We start from the raw sequence: 26,991 nt of genomic DNA, 5'->3' as shown, positions 1-26,991 counted from the left end.
GTAAATCAAGAAAAACAAGGGACCCAGTACAGAGCCCTGAGGTACACCAGATGTTACGGGTACTTCTTCAGAATGATCGCCATCCAAGACTACTGTCTGACTTCTATGAAGGAGAAATACCTCAGACCACTTGAGAACCTGTGGACAAACACCATAATCCTGTAGTTTGAATAGAAGTTTGAGATGATTTACCTTATCAAAAGCTTTGCTGAAGTCCAAAAGAATTAAGTCAGTTTGATTACCTGATGAAGTGATTCTTACAAGATCGTCGGTCAGCTCAATAAGTTGAGTTTCGCATGAGCGCTTTTCTCGAAAGCCATGTTGTAGGTCATAGAGAATATTGTGTTCGGTCAGATGTGCAGAGAGATTTGATGCAATAATGTGTTCTAATGATTTACATAAAATACATGTAAGTGAGATAGGTCGATAGTTTGCTGGGTTGCTGGAATCACCCTTTTTAAATATATATAGTGGGCATACAAAAGCCTTCGTCCAGGCAACAGGGATAGAGTTTGTGGTCAGTGACTTTTGAAAGAGGACTGTTATAATATCAGCAATCTCGTTTTTTTAACTCTTTAAGGACAAGAGGGCTTATACGGTCTGGCACTGCAGCTTTGTTGGGTTTTAAATTGGCAAGAAGTTTCAGTATGCCATTTCTGTGAATGGTTATATCACTCATCTGGGGGTAACTGCAATAATGTTGTGGTACAAGGGATCTCAATTATCACGTTAAATATCAAAAGCATTTTCTAAAAGCTTGTTGTTTCTTCTTTACAACGATACCAAACTATAAACTATAATAAATTGGTAAAGAATTAAAATAGTTAGACCCTAGGGTCGTGCTTTTCTTACCTATGTATACCTGTAGAGTGTTATAGAGCCGGATTTTTTTACCTGTCTTAACCAATTCTGTTGTCTGCTTCATTCAAAATGGCTGACGAAGCATGTGGGTCCGAAGAAAAAGCGAAATTCCTTTCTGAATATGAAGATGTCAACCAATTTATGCAGGTATTACTAAGTATTTGACATCAAATATGTTTAGCAATTGAAGATTAAGCCAAGCCTTTATTTTGTGCTTACTCCGTTGTTAATCCTACACTATTTCGGATGTAACCATTCGGATTGCGCAATAGATTTGTTTCGCATTCTTAGAAAATATTTTTTTGGTACAGATACAGATCATGATAACTTTAAATGTAATTATTTATATGTTTGCGAAACCATGTATTGTGTGTGGTACTGTAATCAATAATCCTGGCAGAAAAAGTATGCCCGGTGTGTAGTCCATATTTATAAACGAATTACGGACACTACGCACCATGGACATCACGTAGTCCAAATAATTGTACGTTGGCGGATTTTTTTTTAGATTTTTGATATGGCAAATCCTTCACGTACAAATTGTTTAGTATCAAAAGTGGGTAGTTGTTCCGATCAGGATTCCGGGTTAAAGCATATAGAGTCTATAAAATATCATAAAAACAAGAAATATTACCAGATAATGTTATTTTATATTAGTTCCGTACACAAAAAATAAATATCCAACTTATAATTATGAGTTTGGCGGCTTTTTTTTCATTCCATTCTGTCAAAACATAACGATATATACATGAAGAGCACCTGCAAGGCTTCAGGGCACAGTTTTAAATCGCTCGGAACATTTCGGCCATGGCCGAGTTGTTACGATTGTATAACGATGTCTATCTCGAAGCTTTGTCGGAGGAGGCCGAGTTATTACGATTGTATCGAGTTGTTCCCCTTCGCATAATTGTTTTCTGTGTCAGTCAACATTCGTTTTATTGGAAAGGTAAACAACTTGTTTTAATGCATTAAATGCTTGTTTAGTGCAAAATTACACTTCACTTACATGGTAAAATATGAATATAACTCTTAATGATCAATTTCAACCATAAAATACTTCACTTAAAACAATTTCAATATTTTCAAAACACCCCCGTTTTTTGCACATTCCCGTTTAGACGTTAGGGATTGGAAGAATCCCGTATAACACGTCTATTATTTTAGACTAGGACATCACGGACTATGTCCATGGTCCGTAGTGTCCGTGACCCTTTATAAACAGCCGCTTCAGAGTCTTTGACGTTTTTTGTGTTGGGGACTCTACGCGTCCATATCCCACTTGTTGTTTTCCTAGCCAAGAATGACAGATCCAAGCGCTAAGTATATTGAGCGGAAAGATAACGGGCACCTGCTAGATAGTTAAAAAATGGTGATGCTTTGTTGAAAGATCGATCTAAATTTGTGTTTCATAAAACACTTAAGTGTAATAAAAGAATGCTATTAGCTAAGAAAAAATTATGTTTTAACTTTTGTGTTTTTATTTAACGATGCAGTGCTAAATATTGTGGAGTAACAGTTGAAGAATGTATTTTACATTGGTATGAGTCGGTCGACTTGTGGTGTTTACGGAACAAAATGAATATCCAAATGTTAAATAAAGTTCCCTACACGCGCATTATTGTAGCTACCCGGTGTGGAGCTCAAACCGAAGACCGCTTGAACACTTGCAGGGCGCACTTACCATTTTAGCTAACCAAATGGCTGGTTCTTACCAATATATAAGACACTCCTCCCACAATAACCTTTTTAGGCACTCTCGCCACGATTGAAGTAATCCTGGGAGGAAAAGTGCACCTTGTGTTCGGTTCAAACACTCAACATCCGAACACAAGCATGATGCTTTAGATATATGATTGAACCAATTGAAGTTTTGTCAATAGGAACAGACTGCCGGCCAGAATGGTAATTGGGCCAATTCAAGTTTCAAAAAAAATAAGTAAAATATTAAGTACTATATAAGAAGTAGCTGGTCAGTGACTTTCAACATAACAAAGTCGAAGGCTAAAATTGTGATGCAAGACAGTTGCAGACAATATCCTTTTACAAATGTTAATAAAAGGTGATTATCATTTTTTAAAAGGGAAGTGTTCGGTTGGGGTTCACCCTCTCGACTAGATATATTAGACCAGCTTTTGACAATATTTACAATTAAGACAGTTGAACCAAAACTAATTGAGAACCCTGCAATTGGGCTAAACGGGCCGCTGTTAGATGTGTGGGTAAGAACCCAACCGCCCAATTTACTCAGTTGGTTCGAGTGCCCTGCCAGTGATCAGTCAGTCATGGGTTCAAGCCACCCAAAGCTCACCTTTCCTCCCAGGTTTACTTAAAATTTCAAATAATTGTTTAAAATCTATATTATTTTTCAAACATACATGCAGACATGTGAACCTTGATACATTGTACCATACACATGAGTTTTGTGCTTCAGCAAACCCTGAGGTCTGTCCTGCTGGCCACTAAGAGCTCCAATGAGATGCCGGCTGCAGGTGATGACTTTGACTACTACTCCAGCTTCCCGGGCTTCCAGGGTCTTATGAACATCGAGGGGAAAAGAATCTTACATGTGTACGTTCACACTTCATTATGTTTTTATTTCAGTAAAATTCATGAGTTCAGCATTGATTGGATATACATGTAGATTGTTGCAAAGCTTTGGTAAAATCTAAGGATTAATGAGATATGAATGAAGAGTTGCAGTACAAATATCCTACATTAATCTGAAATTCAAATAAATATTACCTTTAATATTTTAAAGTGTAACCATTTCAAAGAGTTGAAAAATCTAGTACATGTATATGACGTAAAGTTTGAATGTACATGTTTTGGTCGATATCACCTGTGTATAATCTTTTCAAAACTTTTTGTGTACCAGAATGATGCCAACCAAATGTTTGTGGTTTATTAACTGTGAAAGGCTGTAAAGTATAAAGATATAAAGTATAAAAGTATAAATAATAGTATTAGAGTTAACAACAAGGTCTCCAAAAGAGCAGGTACAAAATCTAAAAAGAGAGTTTATCCTTTTACAACTTCTTTAGAAAACCTTATAAAGCTTAATATGATGAGTCTTGAATTGGTTACATACTTCCATAAAATTACATTTAAGTACCTGGTATATGATTGCAACATAATGTGTTTTGTAAGTTCTTCATAATATGCCCTATCCTGACCTTAAAAAATCTTTCCAATGCAGAATACAGAGCATCCTGAAGCATGAGAATGTTCGAGCAAACCTGGGCAGTATGGGCGGGGCAGCTGACATTGAGGACAAACTGGACCAGCTAATGGACGCTAATGACCAGATACTAGAGAGAGTGGTAGGAATATCTTTTATTCCTTAAACCTGTGTTAGGGCTGTATTAAAAACAAGATATTAGATTAAAAGCATTGTTGGATTAATGTTACTCATAATCTGCCAAATATGGGCTGTTCCCCTTCACAAAGAAATCTCCAAATATCCCCTAAAAAATCATGGTTTCTTTCTAATAAAAAATCCCTTCTGCTACCAAAAACAGTGGAATCATGAAAAAAAGTTTAATAATTTTTGAAAAGTTTAAAAACTGTTTCTAATAAAATAATTTACATGTTATACATAAATGACTATTAATGAGTGTGTAGCAAGGGCCATTACTCTGGCTTAATTCAAAATGGATGAGTGTTGCTCACTAGTTGTTGTGCTTTTGCTGAACTTGAGACTTTAATTCTAAGTGCTATATAATGACACTTGAATAGGTTCAAAAGGAAGCTTACATCATTTAAGAAAATAAAAACTAAGAAAGTTTAATGTTATTGCAGATAAATTTCTTTCGAATTGCAGATATGTTGCCACTTTTGTGAATTTGTTGCCAATGACGAGCACCAAAGGGAACCTGAAATGAAACTGAAACCCTCACATATGAATATAGTTTAACCATAGAAAAGCACATTTCCGTTCTTTTATAGGGCACATGGCTTGATGAAGCGTCGGGTATTAAGAAGGATGACAGTTCCCTTGTGATTGCCTCGGCAACACCCAAATCTACCCAGAAACTAGCAAGCTGGAATAAAAAGGTTTGTTCAGGAAATGATACAAGAAAATGAAGATTTTATTATTACATTACTGGCTAAGGTCACAAATCCGAACACTTTTTGATGTTTTTTACAATTATCTTGGAGAGTTTATGTTGTAGTAAGTTAAACTTTCGTATGAAACATCTTTGGTTCATGTGAAAACAGCTGTCAAAGTACAGATTCATGATCTCGTCAATTTTATGTCGAAAATCGTTCATTTTATGGACAGTAAATCACCCTTCAAATTATGCTTTGGAGGGCACAAATACCGCACACTTGAAAAGCGAAAATACATGGTCATAGAATTATAATTAAAATGTATGCTATATTAAATAAACACTTAATAGCTGCAAAGTTATTTATTGTTTGCGAGTTTTTTTTCAAAACATTCATTTCAAATGTAAACCCTGATTTCTATTTATAAATATCTTGAATGTAGGTCAACATAACTGCAAAACCTAAAGATGCGCGTGCGCCCTCTGACGTCATTCCCCCATGTGCTACATTTTGATCTTTAAGCGTATAAACATTGAATGGCATTTTTTAGAAAAATACTTAACAAAACAAGATGAAACTTCGCAAGTGTGACCAAGGCAAGCCTCTGTATTGATCTAGATCATTGAATAATCAATCACGGTAAACAAACATGTGTTTTAGCCGGTGTTCGGGATTTGTGCCCTGTTCCGAAATGTACATTCAACCAGTATGTGCAAGAGAAATCAATACAAATAATGCTAATGTTTTGTTGATATGATATTAAATTGAAATTTTGCATATTAAAAAGTTGATTTTAAAGCTGCACTCTCACAGATTTACCGTTTTGACAACTACTTTATTTTTTGTCTTGGAATGAGAATTGTTTTTCGTAAATATGAGTAAAACAATGATAAAAGATTGCTGACAAAAGATCAGATCGCATATTTTCATATTTCCGTTCGAAAATTGATGTTTTATGGCTAAAAGTCTTACTAACGGTTTAAGAAAAATGCATAAAACATCATTTTTTGAACTGAACTATGAAAATCTGCAATCTGATTTTTGTCAGCAGTCTTATAACACGGGTTTCCATGCATTTTCACATAAGTTAGCTCGTTCCAAGACAAAAATTAAAAATAGTTGTCAAAACGTTCATTCTGTGAGAGTGCAGCTTTAAATACTGATATTTATGCCCCCTTTTGAAAAAAGTGGGGTATATTGTTTTGCACATGTCGGTCGGTCGGTCGGTCGGTCTGTCTGTCTGTCGGTCGGTCGGAATACCAAATGGTTTCCGATCAATAACTTGAGAACGCTTTGACCGAGGGACCTCATACTTGGTATGTGTATTGGTCATCACCAGCAGATGAACCCTATTGATTTTGAGGTCAGTGGGTCAAAGGTCAAGGTCAGTGTGACCTTTACATGAAAAACGGTTTCCGATCAATAACTTGAGAACGCTTTGACCCAGGAACCTCATACTTGGTAGGTGTATTGGTCATGACCAGCTGATGAACCCTATTGATTTTGAGGTCAGTGGGTCAAAGGTCAAGGTCAGTGTGACCTTAACATGAAAAACGGTTTCCGATCAATAACTTGAGAACGCTTTGACCCAGGGACCTCATACTAGGTAGGCTTATTGGTCATGACCAGCAGATGAACCCTATTGATTTTGAGGTCAGTGGGTCAAAGGTCAAGGTCAGTGTGACTGTAAGCTGAAAAAAGGTTTTCTGATTGTCCATATTTTATTTAAGTGTCCAAATCCTACTAACAATTTGGCTCCCAAGGGGGCATAAATGTTTCACTAACATCTCTTGTTTTTATTTTAAATACTGATATTTTTTATTGTTGTGTAAACATGTTTCCCTGAATATGAGGGATGATCCAAAACTCAGGTAGACTTTCTCAATCCTTGGCAAAAGGTTTATAAGAAGATGCTTAATGTATCCATTAATGGATTTCTTTATTAGAACAGCTGGTAGAGCTTGAAAGCTTTTAACTTACCATCATATGTAAACTTGTAACCTCTGTCAGTTTGAATGATCAGAAAAGGAAGAAAAAATAAAAAATTAAATTGCAAATGCATTTGTTGAATTTCAGAGCCCTGGCTCAAGCTCAGCAGCTCCAAACTTCCGTCTCCTGTCAGCAAAGAACATCCAGCGTCCCCAGTTGAGGTTTAGAGATAAAGTGGACAACCGTAATGCTCCATTTAGGCCCATCATAACAGATAAACCTAATGCCTTGAAGACACTGGAAGGTACTGTTTTTTTTTTCAGTGATTTTTTTTGGGTGCAATTTACTGCTTTTTAAAAGCTGTTTCCCCTTACGAAAAACTGTTCATTTTTCCAGAAATTTGATAATTTTTTCCCCATTTGATAAATCAGATTTCGTTAATGAATAAAAAAACAATGAATTATTGAAATATAAACAAAATCTTGACAAGACTTAGTCTTTCACAGCATAATGTATACATAAAAAAGTTAAAACATGTATATTTGCATGGATAGACATACACTTTTAAATATGTATTGTGTTTTTAGTTTATAGTTATAATCTTTAGCGAATGTACATCACACACTTTCAGGATTATGTATTCCATTTTTCAAGGGCTATTTATTATAAAGATCCCAATTTCCATATGTTTATAAATAATGCCTGAAGTAATACCACCCTAAAAAATTCTACTGGCGTTATAACAGTTTCAATAGTTCTTTTCTACAGGCTTTTGAAAATTTGAATCACTTCACTTTTTACATGTAATAGAAGATCTTTACACTGTAAAACAAAGTAAAGTCAAGCTGTGCTTAGTTCGGTTGTGTTTTAGAATGATGTCAAAGTTCAAAAGGAATGAATGAATGTGTTTTATTTGTTTGTTTCTGTAGCATATGGTATTGTGTAGATGTATTTGTCAGTATTTTCCTGTTTTCCATAGAAAGCCTAAAGTTGCCAGAGGGAGTCACACCAGAGATGTCAGAACAGCCGGAGTTCAAGTAGGTGAACCTTCACATTTTTGACTACTCAGTTCAGGTTTTGTAAGTAAGGTTCAAGGGTTAATTTTTTGTTATATAACATCAGGGTTCGAATTTAACTTTTTTTGATACAAATTTTTGCGAGTGCTAAAATTTTCAACTCGCAAAACCAGACACTCACTCATATTTTTTTAAGGCAAACCTTTGTGTTTGTAAGAAGTATATATTGTATAAAAAACAATGGTTTAAGGTATAGTGTAATTGTTTTAATGAATGATCATGTAATTGTACATTAAACAATATCATCATATTTGTAACACTGACACTATGTACTGAGGAAGTCTTGATTAGGCCAGTATTGGTCTGTGCAAAATAAATTGAAAACGTTCCTTTTGTCATCTGTGTAACAAGTACCTGCCTGTGCGCATAACGTTAATCTACGTCATCAATTTCTGTGTGATTATCGGAAAACGAAAGTAGGCATTTCTTAAATTAGTTTTAGGAATGACGTCACCATTACGTCATATGTACTTCCGTTGTGTGGAAAATTCTCAATAAAAAAAAAATGTTCTTATGATTGATAGACATGTTTTCACATGCTCAATACACTGTAAATCAAACTATCATTATTCCTGAAACTTTTATACCTTAAGTATCTATTCTTGCTTGATTTATCATTTAGAGTAGAGATTAAAGCATAAACCGCTGCCCTATAGTTGAAAGGTCATTTTGGAAGAACTGTTATGGCGGACGGTGTAATTTTTAGAGTTTGTTTTTCAAGTGGAGTGATTTTTCTTAGGAATAACTTGACCCCCCTTTTTTATTGGCTTAAAATGTAATTTAATGCTTGTACTTTAAGAATATATGTGGTTATCATAGCCTGCATTCGCTCGAATGCCTTTAAATGTTGTCTAAAAATGATAATTTTACATTGAATTATATAGGGAAAAACATTGGTGGCGTGTAACCTAAAATTTATCTCTATAGTGCAGGAATTGATCACCGATTATGTTCATATCTATTTCGAGGATTGCATATTTTCAGCAAATTTTGAACTGGCAAATTTTTGCGAGTGTCTTTAAATTCAACTCGCATTTTTCAATTTTGGCTCGCATTTTGCGAGTGTGCGAGTGCTAAATTCGAACCCTGTAACATTTAAATATTCACAGTTCAAATTGTTTAATTCTGAAGACAAGCATCTTAAATTAGACTCAATATTGAAAGTCTGGCCTGGTTCCAGTTGTTACATTAAACAGGGATTTCACTCAGGATTTTACAGCTTCAAGTCCTGCCATATGTTCAGTAATCATGTTTGTGGCAAACGTTTGCTGTTTGGTTCCCCCCTTGCAGTGAATGCGCTACATTAAAACAGGGACACAAAACACCATAATACTTGACAAATTGGGGGTTACAGTAATTACATGGGTTCCAATTATACAGTTTGTACTCAATGGAATTTTGGTTTGCACTCTTATGGAGCTTTATTTGTTGGGGGGGGGGGGGGGGGGGCAGGGATGCACAGAAAATGTCTACTCACTTGCCAGAGCCAGGGACCATAAAATTATAGTTTGCACTGGATGGAACTTTAGTCGAGGGGGGGGGGGGCTCAGAAATGCACATAAATTTCAAAGTCAGAGTCCTTTGCTTGAAACCAGAGTCAGGGACCATTTACTGGTTTGCACTTGATGGAACTTTATTTGTGAGGCTCAGGGATGCACAGAGAGTTCAAAATATGACTCCCTGGTTGGTGACCATTTAATGGTTTGCACTCAATTAAACTTTTAAACTCAGGGGACTCAAGGATGCACAGAAATTTTAAAATTGGAGTCCCTAGTTTGAAAAACAGATTCAAGGACTCTGTTTTTCTGTGTCTAGGAAATCGTGGTATAATCTTAGCTACTAATTTTTACAGACACCCCCATCCCTACCAGTATGAGCTGGACCATCTCACGTACCAGGATAACCAGACGAGCCCATGTAAGGCCCAGGAGCCAGGAGACATTGATGAGACGCCATGTATGTTCATAAACACTCCTGAACAGCTTGGGCCTCTTGTAACGATGTTGAAGAAACAGTCCGAGATTGCCATAGATTTAGAGGTTTGTGTTGTATAACCTTAATGTCTTTTTGGAGTTTTCCTGAACTTGTTTTTTGTTTCCTTTAAGATTAAGCTTAATGTCTAGATATTATGATAGCCTTAGAGGTCATTAACGTTGTGCTAAAATAAGTCTATGCAATAACTCAAGAAGAGTTCAAGGTATTCATATCTGAAATATGAACGGTCAGAATTATTTGATATATTCATGGTCACATGACTGTCTGGTATATGCATGGTCACAGGATTATCTGATATATTCATGGTCACATGACTGTCTGGTATATGCATGGTCACATGACTGTCTGGTATATGCATGGTCACAGGATTATCTGATATATTCATGGTCACATGGCTATTTGATATCCATTTTCAGCATCACAACTACAGGACCTTCCAGGGAATGACGTGCCTGATGCAGATATCTACAAGATCACATGACTATCTGATAGACACTCTTGAACTACGCAGTGATCTTCAGTTTCTAAATGAGGTTTTCACGGACCCCAGCATTGTCAAGGTAAGGACTCTCTTTTAAGATACATTTCAGCAGCATATGCAATATTTACCTACTAAAGATTTGTAGAGCTTTCACATTCAGGTTCAATCTTACTGAATTCACTTTAATTTTACATTACTAGATCAAAGTCAAAGGTCAGAAACTTGTCAGAGTTCATCATTTTGTTGCATGTGATGAAAAGGAATTTAAATCATAGTGTTTCATTTGAGAAGCCTTTCAGTCATTATGATTAGATTTGGATGAACAAGACAACATTGTTACACTAGTGCTTGGCATTGAAGTAGTTTAACAAGATCTACAATATGAAGTCCTGAAGTCTTGAAAGTATTTCACCAATATTTCACCAGTATGTCACCAGTATTTGACTAGTATTTTCACCAGTATTTCACCAGTATTTCACCTGAATTTCACCAGTATTCCACCATTGCAGTGTTTGCATGCTTGTGCTATTTTCGTCCATTTACCATTGCGATTGTTTGAAAATGCATATTTTTTTTTTCATATAACAAACACTTGAGGCTATTATAAAGTCACCCATTACACATATCTTCATTCCATATTACAAATGCTTCAAGCAAAGTCACAATGTAATTAAATACTGCATATAACACATTTTCAGGGTAATACACGTTGAATATGGAGTGATCACTACATGATTTAAGACTTCATTTTGGGAACATGTGACTACTACCTACTAGTAACAGATTTCCAGGTATTACATGGGGCAGATTCTGACATAGACTGGTTATGACATAATCTCGCACTAAACATTGTGAAAATGCAATTAACCCTACATATATAAAATATTTCCAGGTGTTACATGGTGCAGACTCAGACATAGACTGGTTACAGCGAGACCTGGGCCTCTACATTGTGAACATGTTCGACACAGGACAGGCGGCTCGTGTTATGAACTATAGTCGCTTTTCTCTCGCCCATCTTCTACAGCAGTACTGTGGAGTGACAGCAGATAAGCAGTATCAGCTGGCTGACTGGAGAATCAGGTAATTCAAATGAATAGCAATGAAGAAGGAATTTTGACTGTTCATCAGGACAGGTAGTTGATGAATGAGTGATTGTTTTGCCTACTTGTTTGTTTCTTTGAATTAATTTGGTATAACTACTAAAGTGGATCTAAAAAAGCAGAAGCTGATTATGCGATTTCATCAACTCACAGCTGAGAAGCTGATAGCTCAGTGAGATTTAATTTAAACATTATATATTTTACAACGGTTGTGAAGGAAGTTGTGATAACTTAAACTAAGTCACTCTTGTTGGCACAATCATGTGCGAGAGTGTGGTCTTGTGTGGAGAAAACCGGAGTACCGGAAGAAAACTCACTTATCTGGCTTGGTGACCACTAACCATACTCACATACGCCCAGGCCGGGAATCGAACCCGGGTCACCTTGGTGAGAAGCGAGTGAGCTAACCACTGCGCTAACCAGACAACCAAGTGAGAATTAAGCATATAATAGTTAGACTTCTATTTCTAGGCCGCTTCCAGAAGAGTTGAGTAAATATGCCCGTGAGGATACCCACTACCTTCTGTATGTGTACGACCTACTGAAGAATGAGCTGATCACCAGGGGAAATAACTCCAACAATCTCCTGCTTTCGGTCCTCAACAGGAGTAGACACCTCTGTATGAAGGTAAGAAATTACTATGTACGTTTGTGTTGAATGAGTATTTTCAGGTCACTAGGGTAAATAAGTCTTAATATTCACTAGCTCTCTTTCCTGAACTAAAGTCTTCATATTTGTAGGGAATTTTTTTTCCACGTCAACATTGAGGGACTTTTTCTTGTCACTCAGAGGCTTCATTTCTTAAAGTTATGAAAGATAATTTTTTGATGTTCGGTCAAACAATAATACAGTTGTGGTTCCTGTTATATGTTTACAGGCAAAAAGAGGGTTGAAAGGCAGGAACAATCTTTATTCAGGATTATTTTTCGTACATAGTATGCATATTGTTGTATTGCTTACACAAACTGTTATCACCATGTGCCTCATTGTATAAAAGAAAAGAAAAAAGGTTAAGACATATAAATGGGGCTGTTTGGGAACAGAAACCATGATATTATTTATGTTTGACCTGAAGATATTAACAAGATTATTCAATGATTTCTGTGGAGTTTTGATAAATTATACATATTAAGGGGTGTTTTTTGCAGGTTTACCAAAAACAGATTCACACACCAGATAGTTATCTGGATCTGTACAGGAAGAATAAGAAGGTTTTCAACTCCCAGCAGTTATATGCCTTTAAAGAGCTCTTCAATTGGAGGGATGAAACTGCCAGACTGGAGGATGAAAGCTATGGGTATGAAAATGAAAATATTCCATCCCCAAATTCTGGATTAAATAGAGCAACAGGTTTAATTTTATCCAAAAAAAGAGAAAGAAATAACTGATTTTGTTGTCTGTCAGAACCATTTCTTTGAGGTTTTATGAATGTGTTAGCACACTCACTTCTCACCAAAGCATCAGGGTTCTGTGTCCCGGTCTGGGTGCATGTGAGTTTGGTTGGTGGTCAACAAGCCGACCAAGATGTTTTTTTCTGGGTTCAAGATAACACCACACTCTTGCGCAACATCATGCTAACAGGATTGACTTAGTGTTGTTTAATATAACTTTCTTCACAATTGTTGTAAACTAAAGTTTAACATAAACAGTTTTGCTTTGTTAAGATTGTCGAAACAAAAAAAAAGGTATTAAATTCCAGATATGTTTTACCAAACCACATGATGCTTCAAATCTGTGACATCCTGCCCCGTGAACGGCCGGGAGTTCTGGCATGCTGCAATCCGATACCGCCCCTGGTACGACAGTACCTCAACGAGATACACACCATCATCATGAAGGCCAGAGAAGCCCCTCTTACTGTAAAGGTAAGGCATGTTATGGTTTGTTTTGTGAAATTTGGTGTCATTTAAAATGGGTATTTTGTGTAGAGAAAGCATATGCAAAATTTGCATATATATTTTACAAATAAGCTTTTTCTTCCGTAATACATGTAAATCATTTCAAACCAGATTTCAGTTAGAATAAAGAACAAAAATACAGAAGTTCATAACTTTATTCAATACTTTTGTGGTCATTCAACAATCAGCAAGCAATACCCTGTCAAATGATACCAAAATTATATATGGTCACTGAGCTTAAACAATTTACATTATTACAGATTGCTCGAGGAAATGACAATCTCATTTAGGTACCGTAAATGATGGTTGGCTTTTACTTGCTTTTTGGAAATGTCAGATATTTCAAAATTTAATTTTGCTTCTGTCTCTATAAAGAATGGTAAATATTCTTCACCATGGATTTTCATAACGAACAGTTTCTGTTTTTTCACTGACCAGCTAACACCAGTCCGAGAGAAGCGTCCCACAATATACCAGCACCCTAAATACAACTCTGACAGCTTATTAAACTGTCCACACGATCTATCACACCCATCCACTGATGATACAGCTACACCGTGTGTTTTAGGTAAGTCTATTTTTAGCTTACCTCTTTTTGAAGAAATACATATTGTCATAGTCTTAGTGTTATTGTGAACCTGTTTTCTTTGTCATCTTTGTGGAAGATTTTAACCTCATTAATAACTTGAAAACCATTCAAGATACTCAAATAAAATTGTTTAGACATGTCTCAGGAAACAGTGCACACATGTGAAGCTAATCCCATATAGCTCTGGCTTTAGTACATGCTGAGTATTGCCCCTTGTTTTAATCTAAAATACACATGGACAAAGATAGGCATTCATGCTATGTTGCTGAAGTTAAATTCACTTTTCTACAAACATGGTCAAAGAGGTTTTTAAGTTGTTGGTTTTCAAAGAAAAGAATCGGAGGTATTGCTATAACAGAATTGTAGTTGTCATCTTGGTTATAATTCAAGAATTGTTCTCGATATTTGATTACACTTTGTACACACGTTCCCAGGGACGATATGTACATATGTAGCAAGGCCTATGACACTGAAATTGTTGAGTGCTCCTTGTTGCAAAAAACAACAACAGATGAGATAGTATTTGCTCCTTGGCAGTCATGTTTCAGTATATAGGTGGTGTTTTATAATGATTACTATTTTTCTTTATGTCAGCAGTGTCATTTCCATTGCAAATTCAGACTTGTCATACATTTGCAGTATGTTGTCATGCAAACAGGTCTTTGTTGCCACTAAATACAATAATATTGATGTGATGCGCATACCCTATAAATATAAAGGCGAAATCTTGTTGATAATGTAACTAACTTTCACTGTGTTTTTCATAATCCCCAAAGGGAGACTACTTTCTTTTTAAGCTATCTAATAATTACGATGTGCTTAAGAATTGTTAAGACAGATGTTATCAATAGAAGACATTACAAGTCATTTGATATGAAATTCATTTGACATTTTTTCTAAAAGTCAGACGGAGCTTTTGCAAGTTTTTATCAATGTAAGTATAAAATGAATTAATTAAATTTCTATTGTATGAACACATTGTGGTAATCTGTTTATAGCCCTACTATGGAACACGTGTACTTTTATTATACACCTATTATATTTAATTGAAATATGCTGACATTTATCCATTATGGCAAAGTCATTTATGATTATAGTTATGAGTTATCAGACACCAATTACCTGTCAGATTGACCACAATTCTTAATACTTGATCTGATTTATTGAAGAAATTAAGTGTTTAGCTGTCTGTGAATTTCATTTCAAATGACAAATATTGATATGTTTGCATAATTCCTTATATAAGCATAAAATTAAATTACTCATTGTCTGTTTGTTTTCCTAGACATATAAGGACATTTTGAGAAAGCAAGGTCTAACTTTGAGATTTATATTTTGTATTAATTTCATTTCCATTTGATTTTGTTATATTTCTTTTATGTGTATAAGACATTTTTGTAAGAGTATATAAAATGGAAAGAAACAGTGAAAATCATATGGAGGGACATAGCTTCACATAACTTTTAACATTATGTGTATTGTACATCTTTTCATGTGTTTTTGTTAAGTGTTTTGTTTATCTTAGTTTCCTTCAATAAATATAATAACATTTGTTAAAAAGGCTGCAGTGCAAATGTACACACAAGCCAATGTATCAATATAATGTTACATAAACAATAGGCTCGATCCTAAACATAAAAGTGACTCTACACCTGTTAAGCAGTCATCTTCCAATTGGTCAAACGCTTTTTCCCGGACATAATTGATTGTAATAATAGTACGCCCTTATAACAATTTGTATTCTTACTGATAGGAACAACTGTTTGATTTTATACATCGTATATAGGGCCTATTTGTAGATCTGTAGGGATTTTATCCTCCTTTGCATAAATTGGTTTGAGGGATTTTGTTGGTCTCCTTTCATGTACAGATACATGTATAGTATATTTTTGTCTCTCTCATTGTTTCCTACAGACCCAGGCCTGATGACTCGACAGTCGGCTCTCTTTTCCTCCGGAAAGACGAACATGATCATTGAGGTTAAAGATGAGCCATTGCTTACGGCATTCAACAAAAACGTAAGTTAATATTGTAGCTTGTCTGTCTGGTTTTCATTATAATATTATATTAAAATGAAATATTGAGCATATTTTTACAATACTAGCTTGCATTTCAATGTAATGACATAAGTTGCCTTTCTTTTAGGCCTTTATTTATAATGACCACGGTACTGTGCTGTACTGCCCTTTCGAGATCCAGAATTGTGTCATGCTGCCCGATCTATGGCTCGAGAGCAAAATTGAAAAAAAAAAAAATGAAAATTGAAAAAAAGATTAATGTAAAAAAGGAAAGAAAAGCTTGATGTAAAAAAAACCCCCAAAAATACATTTTAATAAAACAAAATCAGGGTACTGGGTGAGTACCTAAATCGGAACACTTTCGACACTATTTGTGAAATATATTTAGTTGGACTTGCACCACAACTACAAATTTTACCATCAGCATACTAGGATTCAAGACCAATTGGTTGATATAAATTGCATTTTTCAAGATACTACCAATCTGCATGAAAAGTACCCTATTAGCCGCACAATCAAGGACTGCCATTTTCGTCCTCGGAGTACCTAAATATGGAACAGTATTAATCTGTTATTTATTTTTATGTATTCTTTTAAAATTATTGCTCCATATTTTGTTTAAGTAAATTAATAATTTATGTTATTTCCAGCTTGTCATTTTTTTGTCATTTTTGTCACTAAAAGTTGATGATTTCAGTAAAATATAGACTGTACCAGTATGCTGTGATTGTGACAAGCATAAAGTCTTTCCCCCCGAGTGCCATGTATTGACATTTGAACATGAAAAACTTTAAATGATTGCATTATTTGAAATACTTACCGGACAATCGTGTTCTTTGGAACTTGTATCTGAAGCAAGTGTCTTTATTGATTAAAATCGTAAATAAGCTGATCTCGATCGGAAAAACACTTTTATAATGGGTGTTCCATATTTAGGTACTGTTCCGATTTAGGTACTCGCCCAGTATAGGTCATTTTCCTTGAATAATAAAAAATAAACACCCTGATAACATTTCACTGCCAGTGTATTTGGGATGGGGGGTGATATGTACTAACAGATGCTTGGGTAATAAGTTAATGGAAGATGACATGGCAGGTGTGCTCTTTAGGAAAGTGTAAACAGTGATGCATTACTGTTGTTCCCTTTTGAATAAAATACAATACCCTTTGTAAATCATGAGGGATGAAACTCCTTGTTGTGGGCCCTAGATTTGTTATGAAAGATCCATCATTATGGTTAAAAGGCTTGTTGAGTTATGCTCTTAAATTATCTGAGAAAATTGACAAGAATAGGCACCTTATTAAGGAAAAATTTGACATATTGTCATGGTCTTTATTGTTGTCGTGCCAAAGCTGTAACCTTGGACATAACTCAAAAATGTTCCATGGTACTGAAATAGAACTTGGTAGACATTTGCCAGAGACAATAATAGTTAATATGTACAGCAAGGTCCGTAACTCTGGCCTTTATAATTGTTGAGTTATGCCCCTTGTTCAACTGAAAAAAAACAAATAGACATGTTGGTGTTTGCTCTGAGGTGCTTTTGTTTTCTGAAGTTTGGATTAATTACCTTTGTTCAACGTTTCTTTCCAGAGGCCTACCAAAAAGCCACAGACAGAAGCACAGAAGAAGGTATCAAGGATAAAAGCAAGCTTTGTCAGTCCCTATTTTATGGTGAGTATTATTTTTGATTTCTTCTGTTTTTCAGGATGAAGTGTTAGCTAAGCATTTGTCATAGCGCTGGTATCGCCATTGTTGTCGTCAATCTGCAAAAGATTTAATTTTGGCTCTAAATAGCCTAAACGGGAATGAAGAGCAAATAAACATGCTAAATTTACTTCACATCGACAGAATTAAAGACTAATTCACTGAGCTGTTCTTCCAAAAATGGAATGCAATACAGACCTTACAAGGGGTTGCTATGTTCACTATGCCACATTTTTGTCCCTTTATTATGCGAAAAATGAAAGCTTACTTTTTGATCTTTTCAATTTATGCTTAAATAACATTTATATAAGCCTAATTGCAGGACCTTGGAACAAATGTAAATACCCTGTCATTTCTTTCACAGGTGTTGGGGGTTGAAAATGATGTGGTTTTAATGAATGATTTAAATTCAGGGAAAAAATTCATGAATTGAATGTTGATACATATCTTAACCACCAAAAAGAATAATGTTAATCTCATTTCATGAATATGAAACACGACACAGATGAAAAATATTAAAATATAAGAACTGGGGAAAGTTGCCACTCTGGATTCGAGAATTCATGAAAAAAACACTCCTCCTTCCTTGTGGTTTCTGTTTGGTTCCTGTTCAACTCGTATGATAATTACTATTTGTTAGGTTGAAGAAGAAATTGATTGTTTTCACATTATGATTTTGATTATTTAAAGTTCATAGTTTGTTTTTGCAAAGATTTCAAACACCAATATGTTGTTGTTTAATTGTTGTTGTTTTTTAAAAATATATGGTGCCCAAGGTAAGGCGTTTGTGAACCAGCTTATTCAATTACTATTATTACGTGCATTGTTGGCATGTTTGTGTTTCAGTACCTTCCAGACAAGACTGGGGGGAAAACTGTGCCAAGGAAAAGTCAGATGTCTAAAGAAGAACAGGTGAGAAATTGGTTTATTATAAGATGATTGACTTTGTAAGGTCACAAAAATGAGCCCAAAGCTGACAGGGTTAAATTGTTAAGACTGTTGATAGGAAATACTATTGGTGAGATTATGTCATGAATAGCTATGTCCTCATACATGTCCTATACATCTAGCTAGTGGTGTATTTCAGACTGGTCATGTCTGTAATGACAAATAGCTTTGTTCTTCAGACACTGTAATAATTATATGTACATTTTAGACTGGTTTACTATTAATTCATAAATAAGGGACTTGTTCATTGTTGTATGTAAAATTCAGAATGATCCACTATCAATTTTCAGAGCAGTTCCCTATTATTCATTAATGTAAATTCAGACGGGTTCACTATTAAATGTAATTTCACTCTTGTTAACATTTAAATGTAAGTTTTAGACTGGTTCACTATTATGTTCATTTCTGACTGGTTTTCTATTATATCTACAATTTGGACTGGGGTAATATTATATATAAACTTCAGATTTACTTAAATATGCAATTTTCAGTCTGGTTCACCCTGGAAGCTACTGCCATGTTCTATAAAGAGGAAAAAAGAATCCAGTGACAGTCCAGCAAACTCAGGTATGTAGCAGACAGATACAAGATCATGGCCTAGAAGCAAATATGTTTTATGTGCTTTTTTTCCCTGTCACCTATTCTTGCATTCACCACCGCAATCTGCCCACCAATATCTTCTGCATGGCTTTGTTTTACAAAATATAAAGTCATGAATGCATTATTGTTTTCAGCTACATGCAAAATCTTACAATATTGTCCATATCCCAGGTCAGATCCAAGATATTTACATAAGACTTTTTTTTGCTTCTGTTGACAATGCAAAATTCTTATGTGTAGCACTCATGCTTAAGTAAATATTTTTTTGTAATACCTTAATGCTATTTGTGTAAAATGTATTGTTTAAAGCAATTTTCAATATACACCATAATGTATGGAAACTGAAAAGGGCCTTTAATCATGAAGGAGACAATATTATTTTCATAAAACAAGAGTTCATGTCAGGGCTATTCAATTTAAATATATAACCCCCGGGGAGAAAGCACGCTATTCCATTTAAATATTTTACCCCCGGGGGGAAGGCACTTTTAAAATATACCACCTACCTACAGAAGCAAATTTACCCTTTCAAGGTCCAAATTAGCGAAAATAGACACCCACCAATATACTTTTAAATAGTAAATATTAAATACCTCCCCCCATGGGTTATATGTTTTACTGGAATAGCCCTCATAATAAACCTGTTATCATATTGCCGTTACACCATTGTTTCTCTATGAATTGGAAAATCTAATCCACCCACTCCCCCATTTGTAACATTTATCCATTATTCTAAATGAGAAGAGCAAAGAGATATCATATATCTTGAAATTATTTAAAAAAAAATGTATCATTTTCATAGAAATAATTTTTTGCTCTATTAAAAATTCTTAGAAAATGAAATTGATGACTCTCAGATTTTAACGAGAATTTTATACTTGTTTTTAAGGAAGTATCTGTCAACGGTATGGGTTGATGCTATTTAGGAAATACTAAAATTTAAAAATGTTCTAATCATGAATTGTTGATTGTTTTTTCCAGGAATATGAGTACAGGAGGGCCATAAACATCTATAAATGTATTATTTTATTAAAAATATGTGATTTAAATCTTTAATAATATTGTTGAAAAAGAGAGAAATAAGCCTTATATAGGTTGATATTTCAAAAGCACTACATAACTAATAATTTTCTCTCTCACCAAAATTTGTGCGAGGAATTCATTTTTCTATAAAGAGTGCCTGACATTTGCATAATTTTCTGATCAATCTCTCTCTTCTTTTTTATAAATAGTTGGTATGAAGCTTAAATCAGCTGAAGGGATGTCCTTAAAAGGAGGTCAGAGAGAATTGCAGTATTTAGCTTTTTACTTTTGACCCAAATTATGACCAGTTAATCTATATTTTGTATAAAAAATAATAAAACGATCTTTAGAAAAGCCTTTTAATTTCTTTCCAGTTTACGAGGTGGCCAGTCACTATGATTATGTTTTCTGTTTCAACAGTTCTTCCAACTAAGAGGTCGCGCACTGACCTACAGGCGGAGGCCATGCCCACTAACAAGCACCTACGCTTCACCGATGAAGGTGAGACGATAGAGATCACTGATGATGACAAGAAAGCGCTGCCACAGGATCTTAAGATTCCCATAAGATTCCAGGTATAACTGTTCACATTCTGCTGCTATAGAATATGTTTATTTTGTAAGTGTTGTTTATTTGTTGCAGAATAGACCAGTTTATTCTAGAACTTGACCATTGCCTCTCCAATCTTTACTGAATTCAGTTAAGATTAAAGACATGATTTCTCAGACACTGAATAATATTTATCCAACCGGATTTCTTCAGTCAAACAACCCCTGAGTTGTGGCCCTTTAATATTGAAAAATAGACCAGATTAACTATGGTTCACATGTCCTGATAGAAGGTCAGATAAAATTAAAAAAAAACACTACCTTACCTACCTAACTATTTCTGAAATGGATGAAACCCTAACCATACCTTTTCTTTTTGGCCCCAGGCCTCCTATATTTTTCCTACTTGTTAATTCTACTGTCTGTGAAAATGCTGATTTATAGATTTTGTTCACTGATTGCCTTGTGAGTTTGAAGCGGCATATATTAGTCAACTGAAATATTGCTGACCTAAGATGGCTTGACTTTTTGTCTGATTAATGAAAGGTGAAGCGGTAGTCTATTATAAATGGTTAATATTTCAGCTTGACATTGTCATTCTTATTCCTAATATCCAATCTTCTTGAAATTTTATGATAATGTTTTATGACATTACATCTTGGACATGTTAAACTAACAAAATTACTGACATTGATTATAACCCATTTCTTTAGTCTTTTTTGATTGATGCCAATGTTCCCATCAGCGGTAACTTTGATAGGTGAACATAGCTTGACCACACAGAGCTCTTATCATATGGTTGGCAACTACATGGCTTTGCCCTTGGAATATAAACTATTAAAGTGACACTCTTATTCAAAATCAATACATACACATTCAGGGCTCTCAATAAGTTTTGAAGTAGTAGGGTGTTATAGGAAAGTTTTAAGTGGCAGAGCCCCTATTCAGCCGGGGGTCCAGGGGGCCGCAGGCCCCCGGCTGAAAACGATTTTAAGCATTATGAATTCGGTCAAGGTTAGCTCTCATTAGAGCAAAATTCCTGTTTTGAACATCATTTTACATGTGTAATTACCATTGATACAAGTAAACAAAAATAATCCTTGGTTCAAAAACATACATATTTTTATTCAAAAAAGGAAAATTAAATCAAAATAGTCATCTAAAATAGTCATCTTCTAATCAAAATAGTCATCCTCCAACTCTGAGTCAGATGTCAGATAAACTAGATTAAAGCAGTCATTGTAACAGAAAATTGGGTCTTTTAAAAGAATATCAACACAGTCGAAAATAATCGTATCCGAAATGTGTACAGTTCTTGCAATGACATTTCAAAGCCACAATTGCGCCGTCATTGAGTCGCCATAAATATAACTGGAATATCATTCATATACCTACCCAAAAACAAAGAACGATTCCATTTTTCTTTGTTTAACATCGTCCTTCTCGTCTTTTTTACTTTTTGACATTTTCGCATTTTAATGTTGTTGTTGTTTTATCAAATATTTGGCTTGTTATCGCCGATGTTCTGGGTTTTATTTTAACGAATTAATATGCCGATATCATCTCATGTTATTTTAAATAATCGTCTGTCGGATTCAAAGCACTCCAAGTCTTGTAGATGCATATTAGTTCAAATACAAGCGCTTTGAAGACTACGATGCAAATCGGCAATCGGGCGCATTTACCATTAAATTTGATCGTAATACATCGTTTCAATTTCATTTTTTTTACGTTTAGACAAAGTATTATTTTTATTTAAGATAAGGGACATTTTAAGAATACAATCATGACAGCTGTTAACCTGAGAATAGCCGGGTCATACAGCCATAATTGCCGGGGGATATCCCCGGCCTCCGGCTCTTATTGAGAGCCCTGTCACATGTATAACAAACATACGATTTGACTGATAAACCGTTAACTATTTACTAAATAATGCATTTAAGAAAATGTTAATTTCTGATAACAAGATTTTAAGCGTGTATTTAATAGCTGAAAACGTAAAAATATTATATGATTGGTATGTGCTAAGATATACTGTGATCTTCTATCGTGTCATAAGGTAGGAATTCCGTGTTCTTCCTAATATCCTTCATAAGAACCATTGTTATCAACATTTAATCATCTGCTTTGGTAAATTTAAACAATTATTTTAATTGTTGTAAATTGTATTTGGGAGTAAGAGTGCATCTTTAAGCAGGCGTCTGGATTTGAAAGTGAACAGAAGTATTTTCCTTATGAAAAAATTGTGTAGATGTCTAGACATTGTAATTCATGTGAGGTTTAGTCATTAGACTGTCTGATTGTAGGAGATTCTATGGAAGACTGTCAACAGTTGTAACAAAGCAGTTGTTGTGATTCCTGTATAAACTGCAGACATGAACCCCTTTATAATTCACTTTAAACTGAACATAATTATAACACTGTGAGAGAGCAAAATGTGACCACATTAATGTGAAATGGACTTAAATATGCACGCTTTTTATATTTTGCTTACGCACAGTGTAAAATGGTTTGTTAACCTTAGAGATATGATGATTTTTTTAAAGTGAAATACAGATTAGCTATAAAACTAGAAAAAAATAATGTTTTAGCAGACTGTCGAATAATTTTTAGCAGAATTTTCAAGGAAAAATTAAGGGTGGGATTTGGGAGTAACAGGCAAGCGAGAGTACCAATGTGATCTTCAATTTTGCCCATGTCATAAATATTTACTCTTTCCTAACATAACTTATTTTACTGATACTATTTGAAGAGTTCTATCTAGGGGTTTGAAAAATGATGAAGTCTGAGCCCGCTTTGATTATCATTAAAATGCATTATGACAGACGGGGATTTTTTTATCATTAAAATGTAAATGTCAGGGAATTGGTATTATTTTTGCTCATGGTACACAATGAAGCATAGTGCAGAGGTAAATTGCAGCTTTCCAACGATGTTGCAGATTAACAAGAGAAATAAAATCCATGATATACATGTATACATATTAAATTAGTTTTCCTAAAATTTCAGGTTCCATCCAAGAAGAAAAAGAAGAATAGAAATAAAGACATAGACTTAATTGAAAGTGTTCAGGAACACTTGACAAACATTCGTAAGATACAGGAAGAGAATGAAACAGTTCTTGGTAAAAGACCTGGAGATGACCAACCATCTGCTTCGGAGAAAACAAAGAAAGTAAAACAGAAAATGAAAGACTCTAAGAAAAAAAAGGGACAAGGCAAGAATGGGAACAAGAACTCTGAATCTAGTGCAATGGATACTGCCACTGACTTGGTAGTAATTGATAGTGACGAGGAAACTGTTGGTGAAAAAGCAGGTGGAGCTAAGAGTGCCAAGGGTGGTTTAAAAACTGAGGTTACTATTGAAATAGATGACAGTGATAGTAATGATGCTGAGGTGAAGGTGGTGGAAGAGTTTAAACCTTACGATTACACAGAGGGGGCGAAACAGCTGCTGAAAGGTACTGCAACACATATGAATAACGTTAAAGTAGTTCATGTAGTTGTTACTTCGGTGCATAAGCAATTCTGATTCTTATTTCCATTCTGGACTTTTAATGACCCCAAAGGGAGCATATTAAAATTACACTGTCCGTCTGTCTGTCCGTCACACCCTTGTCTGGAGAATAACTTAAAAACTACTAATGGGAATTATATACAACTTGGTGTATAGATATATGGCAGTAAGTGGAAGTGCAGTGCACAAAAACCATAAACTTATCATGCAAATTTATTATGTTATCTCGCCTCATCCATTCTATATTGGTGTTTGCACAACCTTGTCTGAAGAACTTAAAAACTTATGGTGGGTTAAAATGTAGCTTGGTATATATGGACGGAAATAATAAAAAGTGTGTGAGTGGGTTCTTGTCCTTATCTTGCAAAATACTAAAGGAATTGAACTTGATAGATGGTAGTAAGAGGAAGTGAAGCCCCAAAGAATCATAATTATATCCATCGTATATGGTACCGGGTGCTTGTCCTAGTCAAATTTGGAATGTACTTGAGGGATTAAATAAAACTTGGTATTGGTATTGGAAATAAATGGCAGTCAGACAGGAAGTGTAGTACTGAAGAATTCTACCCTGCATATTTATTAAGTTACCACCCCTTAACCTGATATTTTTCCATAATTATTGCTTGTTCGGGCCATATCTTTGAATGTTCTGAAGTTATTCGAATGAAAGTTTTCACATACATATTGGTTAGAGGTTTATAGATAGATGGCGATGACATTATAAAATGTTGGAAGATGCATATTCAGGCTGTTAGGCAAAGCCCCTCTTCTACGCATATTTGTAAATTTCAATTGCTTTTTTTTTTATTGCTTGAAATTTACTTTGAAACATAATTCACCTACCTTATATGCCCATGTGTTTCCATGTTATGAATATTTCCGACTGGCATAAAATAATGCTACAACAGTTCACCTTCTACCAGCAAATTGTATTACAATTTCTGCCTTTTCATAGAAAATGGGGGTATGGGGCATCCCACTACTCTGGCTTGAATTACATATAATGCCCCTGTCAAAACAACACCTGACCTTTGTCATTTCATATAGAAAATTTATGTTCTTCAAAAGTTTGAATATTAAAGGTGCGTTATTGTTAGTCATAGTTTCAGTAGGATTACTGTCATTTTTCTAACAGCGTTCATATATATAACCCTGTTATACATTTTCCCTTGTTTTTCTTCTCCAGATACAAAGCAGAGGGGGAAAGGTCACGACTACTACAATCCTCAGAGTTCAGGCCGAGGAAAATCTAAGGTAAATGTATCTGTTTTTACAAATAATGCATTTAAGTACATAATATAAATATATATAATGCCAATTAGGTATTTTTGTGTGACCTTAGTCTTGTTTGCCTATTTTTGCACATTTTCATTTATTCAAAGTTTAAATACAAAACATATATAAAGAATGCAAAGTAAATTGGTACATATATATTTGACATACCGTAACTGTTTTTTCTATATTCTAAATAAGCAGATTTGAAGAACTCTAGTTATAGAAACAAAACCTTCATCCTGACTAATAAAGGAATGGAGATTTGTTCTGCATTTTTATCAATGAATTATTTGGTCTTGTAGCATTTTGCATATATATTGAAAGTAAAACATTATTTCGAAACTGTAAAAATAGGCACTATTTGATATTTCATTTGCTTTCAATATAATTAAGGTATTTTGAATATATATTTGACATAAATAGAAATCTAATATACTTAATAATACAATATTGAGTAAGATGAAAAGAAAATTTCCCACACTTATTCTAAATATTGCAAAAGAAATTACTTATTTAGGAGTGAAGCTATTATAGGCGGACTTTGATGTGGAGGCTCAGTTGTTCATATGACAATTAACCAGTTATATTAACAATTTGATACCATATGCAGTAATGCCTTATGATTTATTGTAGTTTCCAAGCAATGCATCAATTTTTTTCTAATATAATCTCACAAAGATTGTGGTCATTTGTTTATTTTCAGAATATGAGAAACCGGTCTCAGAAGAAAGGTCAGAAGAGTTTATCATGGAAGTCCAAGAAATGATCGGCTTGTGGTCTTAGTTATGTACAAAGTCTTACCAAAATAAAAAACTCTGTAACCAAAGACAGTTGTTTTCCAACTAATTTCTAGAGAATTGCTGATAACATATTTTAAATGTTTTCTTAAAAGGACTATAAAGATACATTTTTTTAAAATAAAAAAAGTGATGTCCTTTACTTCATATACATGTAGAAACACAATGTTCAGTAAATTAATGAGATTTTAGGTTATTAGATTTAGGTATGCTGTTGGGTTGTAACCTGATAAAGCGAAACATTGATACAAATTATTGTCTCTTTAATGCAAAGTGGCATTGTGATTGTGCTTTGTTGAACTGATTGATTGTTTACTGAAGTCTATTTGCCGACAGTGGTAAATACAGGCTTGTAAAGGATAACATCTTTTATTTTTGTGTCTTAAAATTAGTTCATGTTTTAAGTAACCTTTTGAAAAAAAAAGTATCTAACGGTTTTTCAGACTCTCATTTAGTTATCATAAAAAGTGAGGCTGTTTTAGATATGCTGTAAATAAAATGAAGGAGTATACCACTTTGGCATTGTTAACATATACAGTTACAATTACGCCTTTTAACGAGGACTAAAAGTAGAG

General features: G+C 34.5%; 1 protein-coding gene across 1 annotated transcript; it reads left to right on the top strand.

Annotated features, from left to right (window-relative positions):
- Nucleotides 1-924: 924 nt before the first annotated feature.
- On the top strand, nt 925-26,949 carry LOC128203774 (exosome component 10-like). The gene is made up of 21 exons (XM_052905314.1): nt 925-1,008; nt 3,293-3,429; nt 4,058-4,181; nt 4,807-4,914; nt 6,988-7,144; nt 7,820-7,877; nt 9,769-9,955; nt 10,328-10,471; nt 11,285-11,475; nt 11,967-12,123; nt 12,645-12,793; nt 13,196-13,361; nt 13,833-13,962; nt 15,898-16,001; nt 17,596-17,676; nt 18,556-18,621; nt 19,149-19,224; nt 20,701-20,855; nt 23,838-24,288; nt 25,531-25,598; nt 26,323-26,949. The coding sequence occupies exons 1-21, from the start codon at nt 931-933 to the stop codon at nt 26,383-26,385; spliced, it is 2,850 nt and encodes a 949-aa protein (XP_052761274.1). The 5' UTR covers nt 925-930; the 3' UTR covers nt 26,386-26,949.
- Nucleotides 26,950-26,991: the final 42 nt, after the last annotated feature.

The sequence above is a fragment of the Mya arenaria genome, chromosome 9 (assembly GCF_026914265.1).
Source record: "Mya arenaria isolate MELC-2E11 chromosome 9, ASM2691426v1".
Taxonomy (NCBI): Eukaryota; Metazoa; Mollusca; class Bivalvia; order Myida; family Myidae; genus Mya; species Mya arenaria.
This window is presented reverse-complemented; position numbering and strand designations above follow the sequence as displayed.

What these genes read in the sequence shown, in the direction of transcription:
- LOC128203774 (XM_052905314.1), top strand. Translation starts at nt 931, where the DNA reads ATGGCTGACGAAGCATGTGGGTCCGAAGAAAAAGCGAAATTCCTTTCT. An exon ending in AGATTGCCATAGATTTAGAG is followed by an intron (nt 9,956 to 10,327) that starts GTTTGTGTTGTA and finishes ATCCATTTTCAG; the next exon opens with CATCACAACTACAGGACCTT. An exon ending in GGCGAAACAGCTGCTGAAAG is followed by an intron (nt 24,289 to 25,530) that starts GTACTGCAACAC and finishes TTTCTTCTCCAG; the next exon opens with ATACAAAGCAGAGGGGGAAA.